Consider the following 17,378-nt stretch of genomic DNA (forward strand, 5'->3'; position numbering starts at 1 on the left):
TAAAGTCCTAGGACTCAGCTCCTACCTTTATACAACTAAAAGGGACTGGATTACTTTCTAGGTCCCTCCTATGGGTGGGACCAGGAAGGGGGGTGGTTACACCCCCTTTCCTTTGTCCAGTTTCGCGCCAGAGCTGGGGCTGGAGTGCCCCAGCAACCGGTTTGAACTGGGGTATGCATGGAGCACCTAGTGTGCCCCAGGCAGTGTCTCATTCTATTCAGCCCTCCCTGTCCCAATACACAAACTCCTGTCTGGGGTGGTGCTCGCACCTCTCCAGGCAGGAAACCTATTGTCCAAACCTCCGTGACTGGAAGGACACCCAGCACCAGGGGGTCAGACTTGTGTCTGTGGCAGCAGCGTCCACTTTGTGACGCTGGGGCTCTGGTTAACTTTAACCGGGATAGTCAGCAATAACATTTCTTCTCCCTCTGGAAGGGTGGAATGCTACCCGCGTCGCCAGAATTGGCGAGGGGGTAGTATTCCAAAGCGTATGACACCTTACACAACATGTTTGGATAAAGCCAAACCAAAGATAGCATTTAACGGCGAGGTTCATAATGCACTTAAGAGTATATGGTATGGAAATATCATAGAACAGCTATAAGGACATGGTTCCGAAAGCTGCAGACAGGCTCAGCTCATGCTAGAGCACCATCTCACACATAACCAAGCACTCTGCCTCCAGGATTGTTAAGGCCTGCCATAGGAGTGACTTATAGGTTACTATGTGTCTATATATAAGGTAGGTATAGGGATACTATACCTAAGCAAGGGGTGATTACACAACCTTGCCCCAGCTGAGTGATCAGCCAGTTGTGTCAATTTGAGTGGTCAGCCAGGGGTGGCATAATACATGCTGCAGCCCCTGGTAGGCCTTGGTTACACCTATGCCCTGAGTACCTAGGGTACACTTCTACAGGGGCTGACAAGGTGAACCACTTCCCAATTGTGTATGTACCTACAGTACATGGAGTCCATTTTACAGAGAGAGCAGATAGCCTGGGGTCCTGAATAGCAGGATCCCAGGCCAATGAAGTCGAAAACCAGCTAAACACTAGGCAAAAAGTTGGGGGTAACCATAGTCAGGTATCCACCTTCCTACACCTGCAACTGACTTACTCTTCGCAGTGATGTAATAGCCACTAAGAAGGCTGTCTTTAGCATGAGCATGTGCAGTCTCGCCTTGTGCATCGGCTCGAATGGTGCCTTCATCAATTGGGTCAGCACTATGTTGAGGTTCCATGCCGGTGCTGGCATTCTGTTTGGAGGTGCGATCCTCTTCGCTCCATCTAGAAATCTTTTTACTACTTGGGAGGTAAAGAAACTTTTCCCCGTTTCTCCTCTTGTATAATGTACAATCGCTGCTAAGTGTACTCTTAAGGATGAGTAGCTGAGTTTACTTTGCAGTAGATGTGTGAAGTATTTTACTAATGTTGAATCCCATGTGATCTCTTTGCAGTTTCTCTCTAATGCACCATTCTGAGAATCTTTTCCACTTTGCTACATAGCATTTCCTTGTGGTAGGCTTTCTTGCCTCCCTGAGCACTGCCATTGTGCTTGCAAGTAGTTTGAGGCGTGGAAACTCTAGGTCTTCAGGAGCCATGCCGCCAGGCTGAGGCTCTCTGGCTCTGGGTGTAGCACCCTTCTGTTCTGCATTGTTAACAGGTTCCTTTGTTTTGGGAATCTGTGTGCTGGTGCCTGCGCCATCTCCGCTATTTGTGAGAACCATGACTGTCTGGCCCACTGAGGTGCTATTAGTATCAGTGACATGTTGCTGATCCTGCATTTGCTGAGTACCCTGTGTATCAGTGGTATCGGGGGAAAAGCGTATGCAAATGTCTTTGACCAACTTATCCATAGCGCATTCCCTTGTGACCGATGGTCTGGTTCTCTGGATGCGAAGTGTTGGCATTTTGGTGTGTTGCAAATAGGTCTATTTGCGGTGTGCCCCACTTCCGGAATACTTTCTTTAATTCCGGTTGGTTGATCTCCCATTTGTGGGATCTTGACGTCTGCCTGCTGAGTCTGCCTGCTTCCACGTTGTCCTTCCCTGGGAGATGGATTGCTATTAGGTGTATCCTCGGTGGAATGGCCCAAGTCCATTTCTCCTGTGCTAGCCTCAATAGCGCTACTGACTGCCTTCTTCCTTGTTTGTTGTTGTAGAACATCGTCATGGTGTTGTCTGTTTAGATCAACACCCTGTTTCTGTACAGCTCCCTCTAAAATGCTTTTAAGGCTAGGAACACCATTTTCAGTTCCAGGTAATTGATGTGCTTGACCGCATCCTGTTGCGACCATAGCCCCCTCACCTTGAGCTTGTGCATATGCGTGCCCCACCCCAGCTGGGAGGTGTCCGTCGTGATGGTCACTGTTGAAGTTGGTTGTGTGAATGGTTTCCCCTGTGATATGTTTTGTTTGTCCCACCATGCTATTTCCTGATGCACTGCGTGTGTGACAACCACTATATCTTCCCAACTCCCAGTTGCCTGTGACCATTGCTGCTGTATCCATTCCTGGACTGGCCTCATGTGTAGTCGAATATTTTGGACTAGGTAAATGCATGACTCCATCATTCCCATCAGCTTGCTCACTGTCTTCACTGTCAGAACGTGCCCCTTGCGGTAATGACATGTTTCCTTCAGTATCGCCAATGTTCTCTTCCTGCTGGGGAACACTTTGGCCTGTATGGTGTCAATCTCTGCCCCTAAGAATATCTTGATTTGTTCTGGTTCTGTTGACGATTTCTCCCAATGGATCGAGAAACCCAGTGTTGTTAGTGTTAGTAAGACCTGCTGGATTCGTAGTTTGCATTGGCTGTACAAACTTGCCTTTACGAGCCAGTCGTCAAGATAAGGGTATAAGTGTATTCCTTGCCTTCTTAGGTGTGCTGCAAAAGCTGCTAGGCATTTTGTAAACTCCCTTGGTGCGGATTTCATGCCGAATGCCAGTACTGTGAACTGGTAGTGGCTTTGGTGGATCACAAACCTTAGCAGGCGCATGTGTTTGTGGTTGACAGGGATGTGTAAGTATGCGTCCTTTAAATCTATAGTAGTCATGAAGTCCCCTTGCTGTATTTGTGGTATTACCTCTTGTAGGGAAGTCATCTTGAATCTTTGAGTTCTTATGAATTTGTTCATGAACCTTAGATCTAGGATAGGTCTTAGTGTTTCGTCCACCTTTGGCACCAGGAAGTAAGTTGAGTAAACCCCTTTGTTCCTCGGGTTTTGCGGTACCACCTCTATTGCCTCCTTGCTGAGAAGTTTTTGCACCTCCAGTTACAAGAGCGAAAGCTCCTTTGCGTAGTGTGCCTTGCTTCTTGGTTTTCTGTTCGGAGGTTGCTTTTCTACCTCTATACAGTATCCGTATTGTATGATGTTTAGTATCCATTTGTCTGATGTGACCTTCCTCCATTCCTGGATGAAGTCTCTTATTCTTCCCCCTACCGGTGTTGAGTGTTCGAGGTACTGTTTGTCGCTGAACGTTCGGCTGCAGTTTTTCTTTACGTCTTTCCGCCCACGCCAAGGTGTTGCTAGGGTGGGGGCCTGTTCCATGGTGGAGTCACTTGGTTGCGGGCTATTGGCCTCCTCTTCGTTTTTGTCCTCGTCCGTTTCCACGCCCTCGAAAGGACTGTCCCCGGGGCTGGTACTGCCACTTCTGCTGATGCTGTCCCTGCTGCTGCTGCCCTTGGTTGTTCCCTTGGTAGCCTTGGTGGAACGTTTGGTGCAATGTGGTAGGCATGTTACCTCCTCTACCTCCAGGCTTTCTTGTGGGTGTGCCTCTTCTCATTCCTCTGAACTGCAATGCTCCCATGGACCTTGCTGTTTCGTTGTCCTTCTTGAGCTGCGTCAACTTGTCGTCAACTGGCGTGCTGAACAGTTGTTCTCCATTAAAAGGTGTATTTAGGATGTTGTTTTGCACCTCTGGTTTGAATCTCGAAATTCTGAGCCATGCGTGTCTTCTCTCGGTCACTCCTTTCATCATTAGCCTGCTCGATGTTTCTGCAGCATCCAATGCTGATTTTAGCCATGTGTTCGCCATGTTCTTTCCTTCTTCTACCAGGTGAGCTGCTCTTTGTTGGTACTGGTAGATGCTTTAGGAGCTGCCCCACTTCATCCCAGTGTTGGTATGCATACCTGTTGGAGTTTGCGATGCGCCAATGTATTGCCGCATTTCTCTCCACCTTTCTCCCTATGAGATCTATCCTCCTATTCTCCTTGTCTAGAGGTGGTCTGTAATTAGTGGTTACATTGGCCCTCTTCCTATTCGTTGCTGCAATTATGGAGTCGGCTGGCACTGACCTTGGATGTATGCAGGGTCCTTTGAAGAATGTTTGTACTTCTTCTCAGTTCTAGGGGTCACAGCTTTGCATACTGCTGGCTTCTTAAAGGCCTCTCTTCCTTGATCTAGCACACTAGGGAGCATGGGCAGGAATTAGCTCCTAGTTTGTTGTGGTAGTAGAGTCTCCAGGAGGAAACATGCCTTGGCTTCTCCTCCTCCATTTTCACTCCATAAGTCTTTGCAGCCTTTTATACGACCATGTTGTAGATTCCTATGTCGTCTGGCGGCGAGGGCCTTGAATGGTAAGTGTCTACCCTTTCTTCCGGCGATTCGGCATCGAGATCTTGCAGATCTTCGTCGCCGTCTCCCTCGAAATAGTAGTCTTCGTCTCCCAGTTCCTCGACTGGTTTGGGCGTTTTCGGCAGATCCGCGTCCTCATCGTCCCTTTAGACTTCGAGTGCGGGTTTCGGCGGAATGGTATATTGGCTCATCTTCTCGTCGAAGTCCTTTTTCGGCTGTAGGATGCTCGCCATTTCGGCCTCGAGCCTCCTCTTCTTCCTCTCCATCTCAGCGGCATGTTCAGCATAGAGGGTTGGAGTGCTTCTCTTCGGGGCCGTCGATGCCGACGACGATGCCAGCCCTTCTTTTCTTGGCGCTGAAGTGTCCTTTTCAAGGGCAACCTTTGACGATCTTTGTTTCTTCGAGGGCTTTTGGCGATTGGGAGTCCTTTTCGGAGGATCTGCTCGGCCGACTGTCCCTGGTAGCTGTTGCCTTCGTCCAGTGTTTCGACTGCAGAGCTTCCTTCGAGGACTTAGCTTCGCTTCTAAGAGTGTCGCTCGGGGCTTTAGCTTCACCCTTTCGAGAGTGTTTAGGGGTCGACGACTCCCTTACCTCCTTCGACATCTTCTTATGGACCTCGACGACTGTGCAGTCCTCCGGCGAGGTTGTCCTTCTCTCCACTGGAGAGACCCAAGTCTCGGAGTGATGGAGGTGGCCCCTGCCCCTGCATGTTGTGGTTCGTCTTTCTCTGCCTCTCCCTTACTCGGAGGGTCTTGGGTGTAAAAGCAGAGAATGCGTTGCATTCTTCGCTGCTGTGGTCGAGCGGTAGGCAAAGGTTGCAGACTGGATGTTGATCTTTCTGGGCGTATTTGTGGTGGCAATAGATGCAAAACTTGAACAGTCTTTTGTACATCCCCGCGCTCAGGGAGCCCCCTGCAAGCACATTCTCCGTCGAACTTCGAGGTTTTGGTCGTAAACCTTCTCCCTCGTTGGTCCGGTTACCTGACCTGTAGTCCGGGTAGCTGAAAACTTGATTCTCGACGATTTTCTGCGATTTTCCTTGATTCCTCTACCAAAACTTTGGAACTCTTCAGCAACGATCCAGACCCAACGGCGGAAAAAAGAATCAGAAGATGGTGACTAAAGGTAGGAGCTTCCAGAGGAAGCACGTCGACGTCACGAAGGACACCAAATGGTGGTATGACGACGCCCAACTGGGCCATGAAAAACCCCCCCAAAAAAATGAGAAAAAAAGACTACAATTCCGGACCCAACCACTAGATGGCGGAATAATGCACAGCATAGTGAATCCAGACAGATTTAAGCTGCAAAACTACAGGGGTTTTACAGCAGAGGCAGAAGGAGGGGTGGGGATTGGGTATTTGATAGCCTGTTGCCCCTGGGCCTAGACGGTCTTTGGATTTATCTGAGCACATTTGTCACTCGAGTTCGAGTCATGCCAAGAGCCTAGACACTACAAACAGACCTCACGAGAGTCCATCACCGACATATATTCGTGGCAATACTTACATGGTTTAAAACCTGTTGATTTAGGGGAAGACATCCCATACACACTGGAATTTCTTTATTGAATAATGAACTATGTCAGAAATTGAGGGAGCAGATGCCAGATCCACTACAGAAGGCGCAGAAAGAAAGGAATAGGCGTCTACACGTGGAGGTGGAAATTATATATGGCCCCAACCACCCTTCTGGGACGGGACGCATCTGAATAGGAGCTGTATGAAGTCACCTAGCAGTGCACGAGTAAATTCCTGAGAAAAAGATATCCAGATCCAGTCTGGTGCATGAGATTATTCACATGGTGAGGAATCTGCAGGTTGAAGTATCCATAAGAATGAATAAAAAAATAGTTCTTGGATCCACTCAGCAGGAGCCAGTAAAAAGAGCTGAGGATATTAGCCAAACTGTAAATACAGTGCATGTTAGGAGATGGAACCTGTTAGAGCGTTAAAGGTGTAGTGCATGCTTTTCAGTCTTGCAGGCCTTTGACCTGACAGGCCCCTATACTTTCATGTTTCTCTTTGGCATGTAAGAGTTTCAAAGGTCAAATCTAGCACATCAGCACAGCTTTTGAATAGATGCTGTAATTATGCCTTTAGTATTATTTAAATTTGGTTATGACTAGAGATAAGATTTTGGAATAAACTGGCCTGTTTTGGATCTATAGCAGCTGAATGCCTTTTTGGAAAATTGCATTTTTTTACATTCATTACAAGACTTTGAAGGTTTTTACTCTATAAAAAAGTGTTCTGAGGTTGCTGCATACAGGAGGAAACATCCAGTATGGATCCTACAATGCACAACATTTTACTTGGCAGGCTTTTGTCAATGAAAGAAAACATTGGAAGTAAAATTATTCCACTTACTTCAGAGCTCATCTGTGAAATCTGCTCCGGGGTTATTGCTCCACATAAAACATTCTTCCTTAGCTCTGGATTTCTGGAGTCCTTTAAGTTTGAAATCCTGCTCCGCACTCGATTCTTATACCGAAGGTCTGTGTTTTTAATTTCTTGGTAGATACGTTGGAGAAGAGTTAAGGAGTTCACACAATTACCATAAAAAATTTGAATGATCTTGAAATTAACAGCGCAATATTTGCAATGTACTATAATCCATAACCTAATAACTCTCACATTCTCAAAGACTTATGATTCTATACTAAACACTGTGGGTTGATAATTTACCTGGTGAGTGAAGTACGTTCCTAAATTTCTCAAATTTAGCTATGTGGTAGAAATGTAGGTTAGTCGAACTAATGTACCACCAGTAGAAATAATCACCAAAGTCACTCTTATACTCTTAGTCCATAAACCTTATCAGTTCTAAGCTCGGGATGTCCAAGCCATTGCAAGACTTTGGATAAATGGTCCTTGACAAGATCAGCAGTTAGCGCTTGAAACATGAGACTCAGTCACTGACTATACACATTCCTTGGCTAAATCTAGCTCCTCACCAATCAGTATTACTTTTGTCCTTCTAAGACTGTGTTATTATTGTGGCTGAAACAGAGTCAATGAAATGGAGGTTCAGTTTGTGCAACTGAAGAGGTTGAAGGGCTAAGCATTGGAACTACTACAGTGGGTGAAATTTAGTTATTAACCTGTATTGGTGAAGTGCTTCAGAATTGGTACGGTAGGTGACGCCATAACAGCTTAGGGTAAGATACCTCGACAAAACAGATAAGGGTAAAGATCAGGTTGTCCAATGTAGGTCTAGGAAGGTAAGACCAATTACATTTTTAGGATAGCCAAATAAGATAGATTTAAAATAGCATAGAATGGAAAATAAAGTAACTAATTTAAATGTGAGAGATTATCCAGAAAATATGGTAGGGATCCAGCTCTCATAGATCTACTTTAGATAGTCTTGCTATTGATGTATATCTTGGTGGTGCAAGTGGGCTTTTCTACTGCCATGACCTTTGTGAACACAGTGGGGGCAGCCAAAATACCAAAATGAATGAAAGCTACATGGTAGTGCTCTTCATTACAACAAATCTCAGACAATTCCTGCTTTCCTCTACAAATGGGATATGAAAGTGAGAGTCCTAATGGTTCAGTAAGTTATGAATTTGAACAGTATGCATAATTTGTGGCAGGTTTGTCATTCAGCAATCGTCATTTTTGAAGAATTTGTTGAGAAACAGCACATTCAGGTTCTGTCGAAATCCACCCACTTCTTGAGAGACTATGAAACACATGGAGTGGCAACTACGACATACCTTGTGTAGCAACCTGGTCCTCTCTGGTGAAAATAACCTTTTGAATCGCACCATTTGTCAACAAGATGAACAAGTTACTTACCTTCGGTAACGATATATCTGTAAGAAACAGTAGTTAGTATTAGATTCCTTACCTTAGAATATCCCCAGGCGTCAGTCTGGATCCGGAAACTTTTGCGTAGCAGTACCCCTGCGCGTCGGTAGGCGTCGTCTGCAGGCGTCCCCTGCGGCTCCGCGTCGTTGGCGTCGTGCGCCGTGATGACGTCGCTGGAGTATATAGACGCCGCCTCCGCGCGCTGACGTCAGTTCTTTGCACACAGCTTTTCCGCGCCAGAACACGCAGAGCCATGTGAGAACCAACACTGGTGCCATTGAAAACTAGGGCCCTGAAAGGGATGTCCTTAACCCTAGGTATCAGTTCGCAGAACGGGGAGGATGGGAGGGGCGGTAAGGAATCTAATACTAACTACTGTTTCTTACAGATATATCGTTACCGAAGGTAAGTAACTTGTTCATCTGAAAGAAACAGGTTAGTATTAGATTCCTTACCTTAGAATAGATACCCCAGCAATACCAACCCCGGTGGTGGGTCTGCGAACCAATACAACCTACACCAGAAAGTCCTGGAGGACCGAACGGCCAAAGAAGCCATCCCTCCGGACTTGACTGTCCAGGCAGTAGTGCCTCGCAAAGGTGTGCAGCGAGGCCCACGTGGCCGCCTGGCAAATGTCCTGCAAAGGGACTCCCCGGCCCAGGGCAGTAGTAGCCGCCGTGGCCCGAGTGGAATGGGCCCTCAGCCCAACAGGAGGCTCCTTCCGAGCCAAAGAGTAGCATGCTTTGATGCACAGGACGACCCACCGAGAGATGGTCCGTTTCTGTACCGCCCTTCCCTTCTTCTCACCCACGTAGCCAACAAACAGTTGGTCATCCACCCGGAACTGGCGTGTGCGATCCATATAGAATGAAAGCGCACGTTTTGGGTCCAGACGATGGAGCCGCTCTTCATCCTTTGAAGGATGCGGAGGCGGGAAGAAGGAGGGCAAGGTGATGGACTGCCCAATGTGAAAAGCAGAGACTACCTTGGGCAGGAAAGAAGGTCTAGTCCGAAGAACCACCTTATCAGGATGAACAGACAAGAAAGGAGGTTGAATAGAAAGAGCCTGGAGCTCACTCACTCTCCTGGCAGAGGTGATGGCTACCAGGAAGGCCGTCTTTAAGGTGAGAAGACGGAGAGGACAGGAATGAAGGGGCTCAAAGGGAGCGCACATCAGGAAAGTCAAAACCAAGTTCAAGTCCCACTGAGGCATCACGAACGGAGTGGGAGGATACATGTGCGTGATGCCCTTCAAGAATCTTAACACAATAGGGGACTTGAACAAAGATGGCTGATCAGGTAGCCTCAAGAAGGCGGAAAGGGCAGAAAGATAGCCCTTGATAGTGCCCAGAGCAGAGCCCTGCTGGGCAAGGGAAAGGAGGAAGAGGAGAACCTCAGACAGAGGGGCAGAAAGGGGATCCACAGCCTTTGCTGTGCACCATGCCACAAATCTGTTCCACCGGCAGGCGTATACCGACTTTGTGGAGGGACGCCTGGCTGCCAGAATGACATCACAGACTTCAGGAGGCAAGTCAAATGGCCTCAACTGTCGCCGCTCAATCTCCACGCATGGAGGTGGAGACTGGACAGGTTCGGGTGGAGGACCGTCCCCTGCTGCTGCGACAGAAGGTCCTCCTGAAGGGGCAGGCGGATCGAGGGACCGACTGTCATGCTGAGTAGAACAAGTTACTTACCTTCGGTAACGATATATCTGTAAGAAACAGTAGTTAGTATTAGATTCCTTACCTTAGAATATCCCCAGGCGTCAGTCTGGATCCGGAAACTTTTGCGTAGCAGTACCCCTGCGCGTCGGTAGGCGTCGTCTGCAGGCGTCCCCTGCGGCTCCGCGTCGTCGGCGTCGTGCGCCGTGATGACGTCGCTGGAGTATATAGACGCCGCCTCCGCGCGCTGACGTCAGTTCTTTGCACACAGCTTTTCCGCGCCAGAACACGCAGAGCCATGTGAGAACCAACACTGGTGCCATTGAAAACTAGGGCCCTGAAAGGGATGTCCTTAACCCTAGGTATCAGTTCGCAGAACGGGGAGGATGGGAGGGGCGGTAAGGAATCTAATACTAACTACTGTTTCTTACAGATATATCGTTACCGAAGGTAAGTAACTTGTTCATCTGAAAGAAACAGGTTAGTATTAGATTCCTTACCTTAGAATAGATACCCCAGCAATACCAACCCCGGTGGTGGGTCTGCGAACCAATACAACCTACACCAGAAAGTCCTGGAGGACCGAACGGCCAAAGAAGCCATCCCTCCGGACTTGACTGTCCAGGCAGTAGTGCCTCGCAAAGGTGTGCAGCGAGGCCCACGTGGCCGCCTGGCAAATGTCCTGCAAAGGGACTCCCCGGCCCAGGGCAGTAGTAGCCGCCGTGGCCCGAGTGGAATGGGCCCTCAGCCCAACAGGAGGCTCCTTCCGAGCCAAAGAGTAGCATGCTTTGATGCACAGGACGACCCACCGAGAGATGGTCCGTTTCTGTACCGCCCTTCCCTTCTTCTCACCCACGTAGCCAACAAACAGTTGGTCATCCACCCGGAACTGGCGTGTGCGATCCATATAGAATGAAAGCGCACGTTTTGGGTCCAGACGATGGAGCCGCTCTTCATCCTTTGAAGGATGCGGAGGCGGGAAGAAGGAGGGCAAGGTGATGGACTGCCCAATGTGAAAAGCAGAGACTACCTTGGGCAGGAAAGAAGGTCTAGTCCGAAGAACCACCTTATCAGGATGAACAGACAAGAAAGGAGGTTGAATAGAAAGAGCCTGGAGCTCACTCACTCTCCTGGCAGAGGTGATGGCTACCAGGAAGGCCGTCTTTAAGGTGAGAAGACGGAGAGGACAGGAATGAAGGGGCTCAAAGGGAGCGCACATCAGGAAAGTCAAAACCAAGTTCAAGTCCCACTGAGGCATCACGAACGGAGTGGGAGGATACATGTGCGTGATGCCCTTCAAGAATCTTAACACAATAGGGGACTTGAACAAAGATGGCTGATCAGGTAGCCTCAAGAAGGCGGAAAGGGCAGAAAGATAGCCCTTGATAGTGCCCAGAGCAGAGCCCTGCTGGGCAAGGGAAAGGAGGAAGAGGAGAACCTCAGACAGAGGGGCAGAAAGGGGATCCACAGCCTTTGCTGTGCACCATGCCACAAATCTGTTCCACCGGCAGGCGTATACCGACTTTGTGGAGGGACGCCTGGCTGCCAGAATGACATCACAGACTTCAGGAGGCAAGTCAAATGGCCTCAACTGTCGCCGCTCAATCTCCACGCATGGAGGTGGAGACTGGACAGGTTCGGGTGGAGGACCGTCCCCTGCTGCTGCGACAGAAGGTCCTCCTGAAGGGGCAGGCGGATCGAGGGACCGACTGTCATGCTGAGTAGCTCGGGATACCAGTACCTTCGAGCCCAGTCCGGAGCCACAAGGATAACTTGGGCCCGGTCGCGCCTGATCTTCTTCAGCACTCTGGGCAGAAGTGGTATAGGCGGAAAGGCGTACAACAGACCGCAACTCCACTCGCGCCGAAAGGCGTCGCCGAGCGAGTGCCGTCTTGGAAACTCCAACGCGCAGAACTGATGACATTGCGCGTTCTCTTCTGTGGCGAATAGATCTAACCAAGGCTCTCCCCATTGCTGAAAGAGGCCTCTCGCCACATCCGAGTTCAGACGGCATTCGTGATCCACCGAGCACCGACGGCTGAGTTCGTCCGCCCTGGCGTTCAGAGAACCTGCCAGGTGTTGAACCGTCAGAGTCACGCCCTGACGTTCCAGCCATTGCCAGAGGCGCAGAGCCTCCTGGCAAAGGGTCCACGACCCCACACCGCCCTGTTTGTTGCAGTACCACATGGCGGTGGTGTTGTCCGTGAACACCTGCACCACACTCCCGTTGACAAAGGGGAGGAATGCCTTCAGTGCTAGGCGAATCGCCCGCAGCTCCAACATGTTGATATGGAGCCGGGATTCCGCCGGAGACCAGAGGCTTCTGATCTCCGCCTCTCCCAAGTGGCCACCCCAGCCTTGGAGGGACGCGTCCGTCACAACCACGTGCTCCGGTTGGGGAAGGGAGAGGGATCTGCCCCTGACCCAATCGCGGTCCGTAAGCCACCACTGCAACTGTCTCGCAGTGCCCTCCGAGATCAGGACATGGTCGGATAGGTTGCCCTGATGCTGGGCCCACTGAAACTTCAGGTCCCACTGCAGAGCCCGCATCCGCCACCTGGCGTGATGCACCAGAAGGATGCAGGAGGCCATCAGCCCCAGAAGCCGCAGCGTCAACCTGACCGAAACCCGGGATAACGGCTGAAAGATGGGAATCAGAGCCTGAATATCCCGGACTCGCCGTTCCGGAGGATAAACCCGAAACTGCGCCGAGTCGAGAACCGCTCCGATGAAAAGGAGCTTTTGAGAGGGACACAGGTGTGATTTCGGCACATTGATGGAAAACCCCAGCTCGTGCAGGAGGTCTGCCGTCATCTGAAGGTGGTGGACGACTGTCTGGGGCGAGCCCGCCTTCAACAGCCAGTCGTCGAGGTAGGGGAAGACTGAAACCCCTAACCGGCGCAGATGAGCTGCGACCACCGCCACCACTTTCGTGAACACCCGTGGGGCGCTGGTAAGGCCGAATGGGAGCACGATAAACTGAAAGTGCTCGTGGCCTACCGTGAACCGCAGGTAACGCCGGTGGGCCGGCAGGACGGGGATGTGAAAATACGCATCCTGCAAGTCCAACGCTACCATCCAGTCTTGTGGGTCTAGAGCAGCCAAGACCTGAGCCAAAGTCAACATCTTGAACTTCTCCTTCCGGAGGAAGCCGTTGACGTTCCGTAGATCCAAGATAGGACGCAGGCCTCCCTTGTCCTTCTTGGGTACCAGAAAGTAGTGGGAGTAGCAACCACACCCTACTTCTGGCCCAGGAACGCGCTCGATGGCCCCCTTGGCCAAGAGGGCCGTAACTTCCTCCTGCAGAAGTGTCAAGTGGTCCCCCGACACACGGTGGTTCTGCGGTGGCATGGCTGGAGGAGTGGACTCGAAGGGGAGGGCATAGCCCCTTCGGACAAGCTGCAGCACCCACCTGTCCGATGTTATCGCGCGCCAGCGGGAGTGGTGATGGCGAACCCTGCCACCCACTGGCGTCACGTGAGCCCGAAAGCTCGGACTAGGAAGGCTTGGATGCAGCAGCGGAGGGAGGCGTGGACTGACCACGCCGCTGGCCTCTACCGCCACCACGGCGGAAACCACGGCCGCCACCGCGCTGGGGAGCGTTCTGCGTCGCGTGGCTGGCAGCACGTGTGGGACCTCCCCTCCCTTGGCCACGAAAGGGCCGAAACAAACCCGTCTGCTGGCGCTGGGTCGAAAGACCCAAGGACTTGGCCGTGACCCTGGAGTCCTTGAAGCGCTCCAGCGCGTGGTCCGCTTTGTCACCAAACAGGCGACTGCCATCAAATGGCATGTCCATGAGTGAATTTTGGACGTCTGGCGAGAAGTTGGCAGATCTCAGCCAAGCATGGCGACGAATCGCCACCGTTGTGGACATCGCCCGTCCCAACGAGTCGGTCGTGTCGAGACCACAACGGATCGAGTACCGCGCCGCATCCCGGCCTTCAACTAAGGCCCGTGTGAGCTTGTCCCGCACCTCCTGGGGACATTGCGGCAGACACTCCTCGACCGTATCCCACAGGGAGTGGGTGTAGCGGCCCAAGAGGCACGCGGTATTACAAGACCGCAGTCCAGCGCTCAAAGAGGAAAAGACCTTTTTACCAAATTGGTCATACCGCTTTGATTCCCTATCGGGCGGAGCCGACGGAAATGCGGACTGCGAAGTGGAGGCCTGGATCACCAGACTCTCCGGGGAGGGATGGGTGGATAAAAAGGCAGGGTCGTCCGAGCATGGACGGTGACGCCTCGCGACATTCCGGTCAACCGGCGCACCAGAAGCGGGCCTGGACCAGGTGCCCAAAAGGACATCCGACAGGGCCTCATTAAACGGCAGCAGAGGCTCCTGGGGGCATGACTGCGGTTTAAACACTTCGGTCAGAATGTTCGGCTTGACCTTCGCGACGGGGAGCTCAAGGTGCAAGGCCTTGGCAGCCCTCATCAGGACCACCGAATAGGCAGCACCTGCCTCAGACGCCACAGGGGACGGAGAGACAAACCCAGGGTTGGGCGACTCGTCCAGGCCACTGGCATCACCCAGATCACCTACCCAGTCCACATCGTACTGGCAGGCACGGGATAGAGGGTCCCCAGACCCCTCCCAACCCTCTCCATACTCATCGTCATCATACCCATATTCTGGGTCGACGATATAGACGTCGGGGTCAACGGGCCCCATCGGCGTCGGATCCGGCGTCGGCCGGCGCCGGTCCGACTCCGCGTCCGGAGTCGGGGAGGAAAGGGGGGTGGCGCCGCGCGGCGTCGGTGCCGGGGACCCGACGCCGGCCGGAGCCGACGGCGGAGTCGCTGCACCACGCGGGGGCGGTACCACGGGTTGGCCCACAGGAACCGACGCCGGAGAGGCCGGGAGACCAGCCGGCGACGAACCAGAGGGAACCAGCGGCGCCGGGGCCGGAGCCGCCGGCGGCGCCGGGGCAGGAGCACCCGAACCGCTTGGGCCCCCAGACGGGACCAACGGGCCCGCAGGCGCCGAAGGCCCCGCCGGAGAAGACCTCGCCCTCATAGCAATGAGGAAGGCCTCGATCTCCTCACGCGACGCGCCTTCCCCAGGGACCGACGGGTATGGGGTAGACGGCGTCGGCGACCCACGCGGGGCCGCGGGGGTGGGGTCACCCGAGCCCCCGGCCGCATTACGCGGGCGTCGGGGGGAGTCGGGGGTGCGATGGCGACGCCCCGACTTCTTGTGCTTACCTGACGAGCCGGAGGAATGGTGGCGACTCCCGGAGCGCCCATGGCGGCTCCGCGATCGTTCCCTCGACCGCTCCCTCGACCTCCGACCGGACCGGGACCGCTCTCGACGCGGGGCCGACACCCGGAGCTCGAGAAGCTTGCGGGACCGCTCCCGCCTAGCTTTTCCAGTCAAGGCCCGACAGTCGACGCAGGACTCCACGTCGTGGTCCGCGCCCAGACACCGGAGGCAGAGTCGATGGTGGTCGGTGACCGACATCATGCGGTCGCACTCGTCGCAGCTCTTAAATCCAGGCATCCTACCGGCACCGTAGAAAGATTAAATTTTTTACAAACACTTGGTCAAAAGACCGGAGTACTGCTCTTCGGATCTGCGCTAACTGGCGCGGAAAAAAGAAGAACTGACGTCAGCGCGCGGAGGCGGCGTCTATATACTCCAGCGACGTCATCACGGCGCACGACGCCGACGACGCGGAGCCGCCTGCAGACGACGCCTACCGACGCGCAGGGGTACTGCTACGCAAAAGTTTCCGGATCCAGACTGACGCCTGGGGATATTCTAAGGTAAGGAATCTAATACTAACCTGTTTCTTTCAGATGCTCGGGATACCAGTACCTTCGAGCCCAGTCCGGAGCCACAAGGATAACTTGGGCCCGGTCGCGCCTGATCTTCTTCAGCACTCTGGGCAGAAGTGGTATAGGCGGAAAGGCGTACAACAGACCGCAACTCCACTCGCGCCGAAAGGCGTCGCCGAGCGAGTGCCGTCTTGGAAACTCCAACGCGCAGAACTGATGACATTGTGCGTTCTCTTCTGTGGCGAATAGATCTAACCAAGGCTCTCCCCATTGCTGAAAGAAGCCTCTCGCCACATCCGAGTTCAGACGCCATTCGTGATCCACCGAGCACCGACGGCTGAGTTCGTCCGCCCTGGCGTTCAGAGAACCTGCCAGGTGTTGAACCGTCAGAGTCACGCCCTGACGTTCCAGCCATTGCCAGAGGCGCAGAGCCTCCTGGCAAAGGGTCCACGACCCCACACCGCCCTGTTTGTTGCAGTACCACATGGCGGTGGTGTTGTCCGTGAACACCTGCACCACACTCCCGTTGACAAAGGGGAGGAATGCCTTCAGTGCTAGGCGAATCGCCCGCAGCTCCAACATGTTGATATGGAGCCGGGATTCCGCCGGAGACCAGAGGCCTCTGATCTCCGCCTCTCCCAAGTGGCCACCCCAGCCTTGGAGGGACGCGTCCGTCACAACCACGTGCTCCGGTTGGGGAAGGGAGAGGGATCTGCCCCTGACCCAATCGCGGTCCGTAAGCCACCACTGCAACTGTCTCGCAGTGCCCTCCGAGATCAGGACATGGTCGGATAGGTTGCCCTGATGCTGGGCCCACTGAAACTTCAGGTCCCACTGCAGAGCCCGCATCCGCCACCTGGCGTGATGCACCAGAAGGATGCAGGAGGCCATCAGCCCCAGAAGCCGCAGCGTCAACCTGACCGAAACCCGGGATAACGGCTGAAAGATGGGAATCAGAGCCTGAATATCCCGGACTCGCCGTTCCGGAGGATAAACCCGAAACTGCGCCGAGTCGAGAACCGCTCCGATGAAAAGGAGCTTTTGAGAGGGACACAGGTGTGATTTCGGCACATTGATGGAAACCCCAGCTCGTGCAGGAGGTCTGCCGTCATCTGAAGGTGGTGGACGACTGTCTGGGGCGAGCCCGCCTTCAACAGCCAGTCGTCGAGGTAGGGGAAGACTGAAACCCCTAACCGGCGCAGATGAGCTGCGACCACCGCCACCACTTTCGTGAACACCCGTGGGGCGCTGGTAAGGCCGAATGGGAGCACGATAAACTGAAAGTGCTCGTGGCCTACCGTGAACCGCAGGTAACGCCGGTGGGCCGGCAGGACGGGGATGTGAAAATACGCATCCTGCAAGTCCAACGCTACCATCCAGTCTTGTGGGTCTAGAGCAGCCAAGACCTGAGCCAAAGTCAACATCTTGAACTTCTCCTTCCGGAGGAAGCCGTTGACGTTCCGTAGATCCAAGATAGGACGCAGGCCTCCCTTGTCCTTCTTGGGTACCAGAAAGTAGTGGGAGTAGCAACCACACCCTACTT

The 17,378-nt window shown here is 52.8% G+C and overlaps 1 protein-coding gene across 7 annotated transcripts in view; it reads right to left on the bottom strand.

The window, feature by feature from the left end:
- The window catches only part of TCEA2 (transcription elongation factor A2), a 620,358-nt gene that overhangs the window by 331,122 nt on the left and 271,858 nt on the right, over positions 1 to 17,378 (bottom strand). For all 7 annotated transcript variants that reach the window (XR_013598494.1, XM_078651653.1, XM_078651650.1 and 4 more), the window contains one exon: positions 6,948 to 7,102. Coding sequence is in view for 6 of the 7 variants with exons in the window: in XM_078651653.1 (XP_078507779.1) it covers positions 6,948 to 7,102 (155 nt within the window). In the remaining variant the exon portion in view is untranslated. The remainder of the gene's footprint in view (positions 1 to 6,947; positions 7,103 to 17,378) is intronic.

This window comes from Lissotriton helveticus, chromosome 7 (assembly GCF_964261635.1).
Source record: "Lissotriton helveticus chromosome 7, aLisHel1.1, whole genome shotgun sequence".
Taxonomy (NCBI): domain Eukaryota; kingdom Metazoa; phylum Chordata; class Amphibia; order Caudata; family Salamandridae; genus Lissotriton; species Lissotriton helveticus.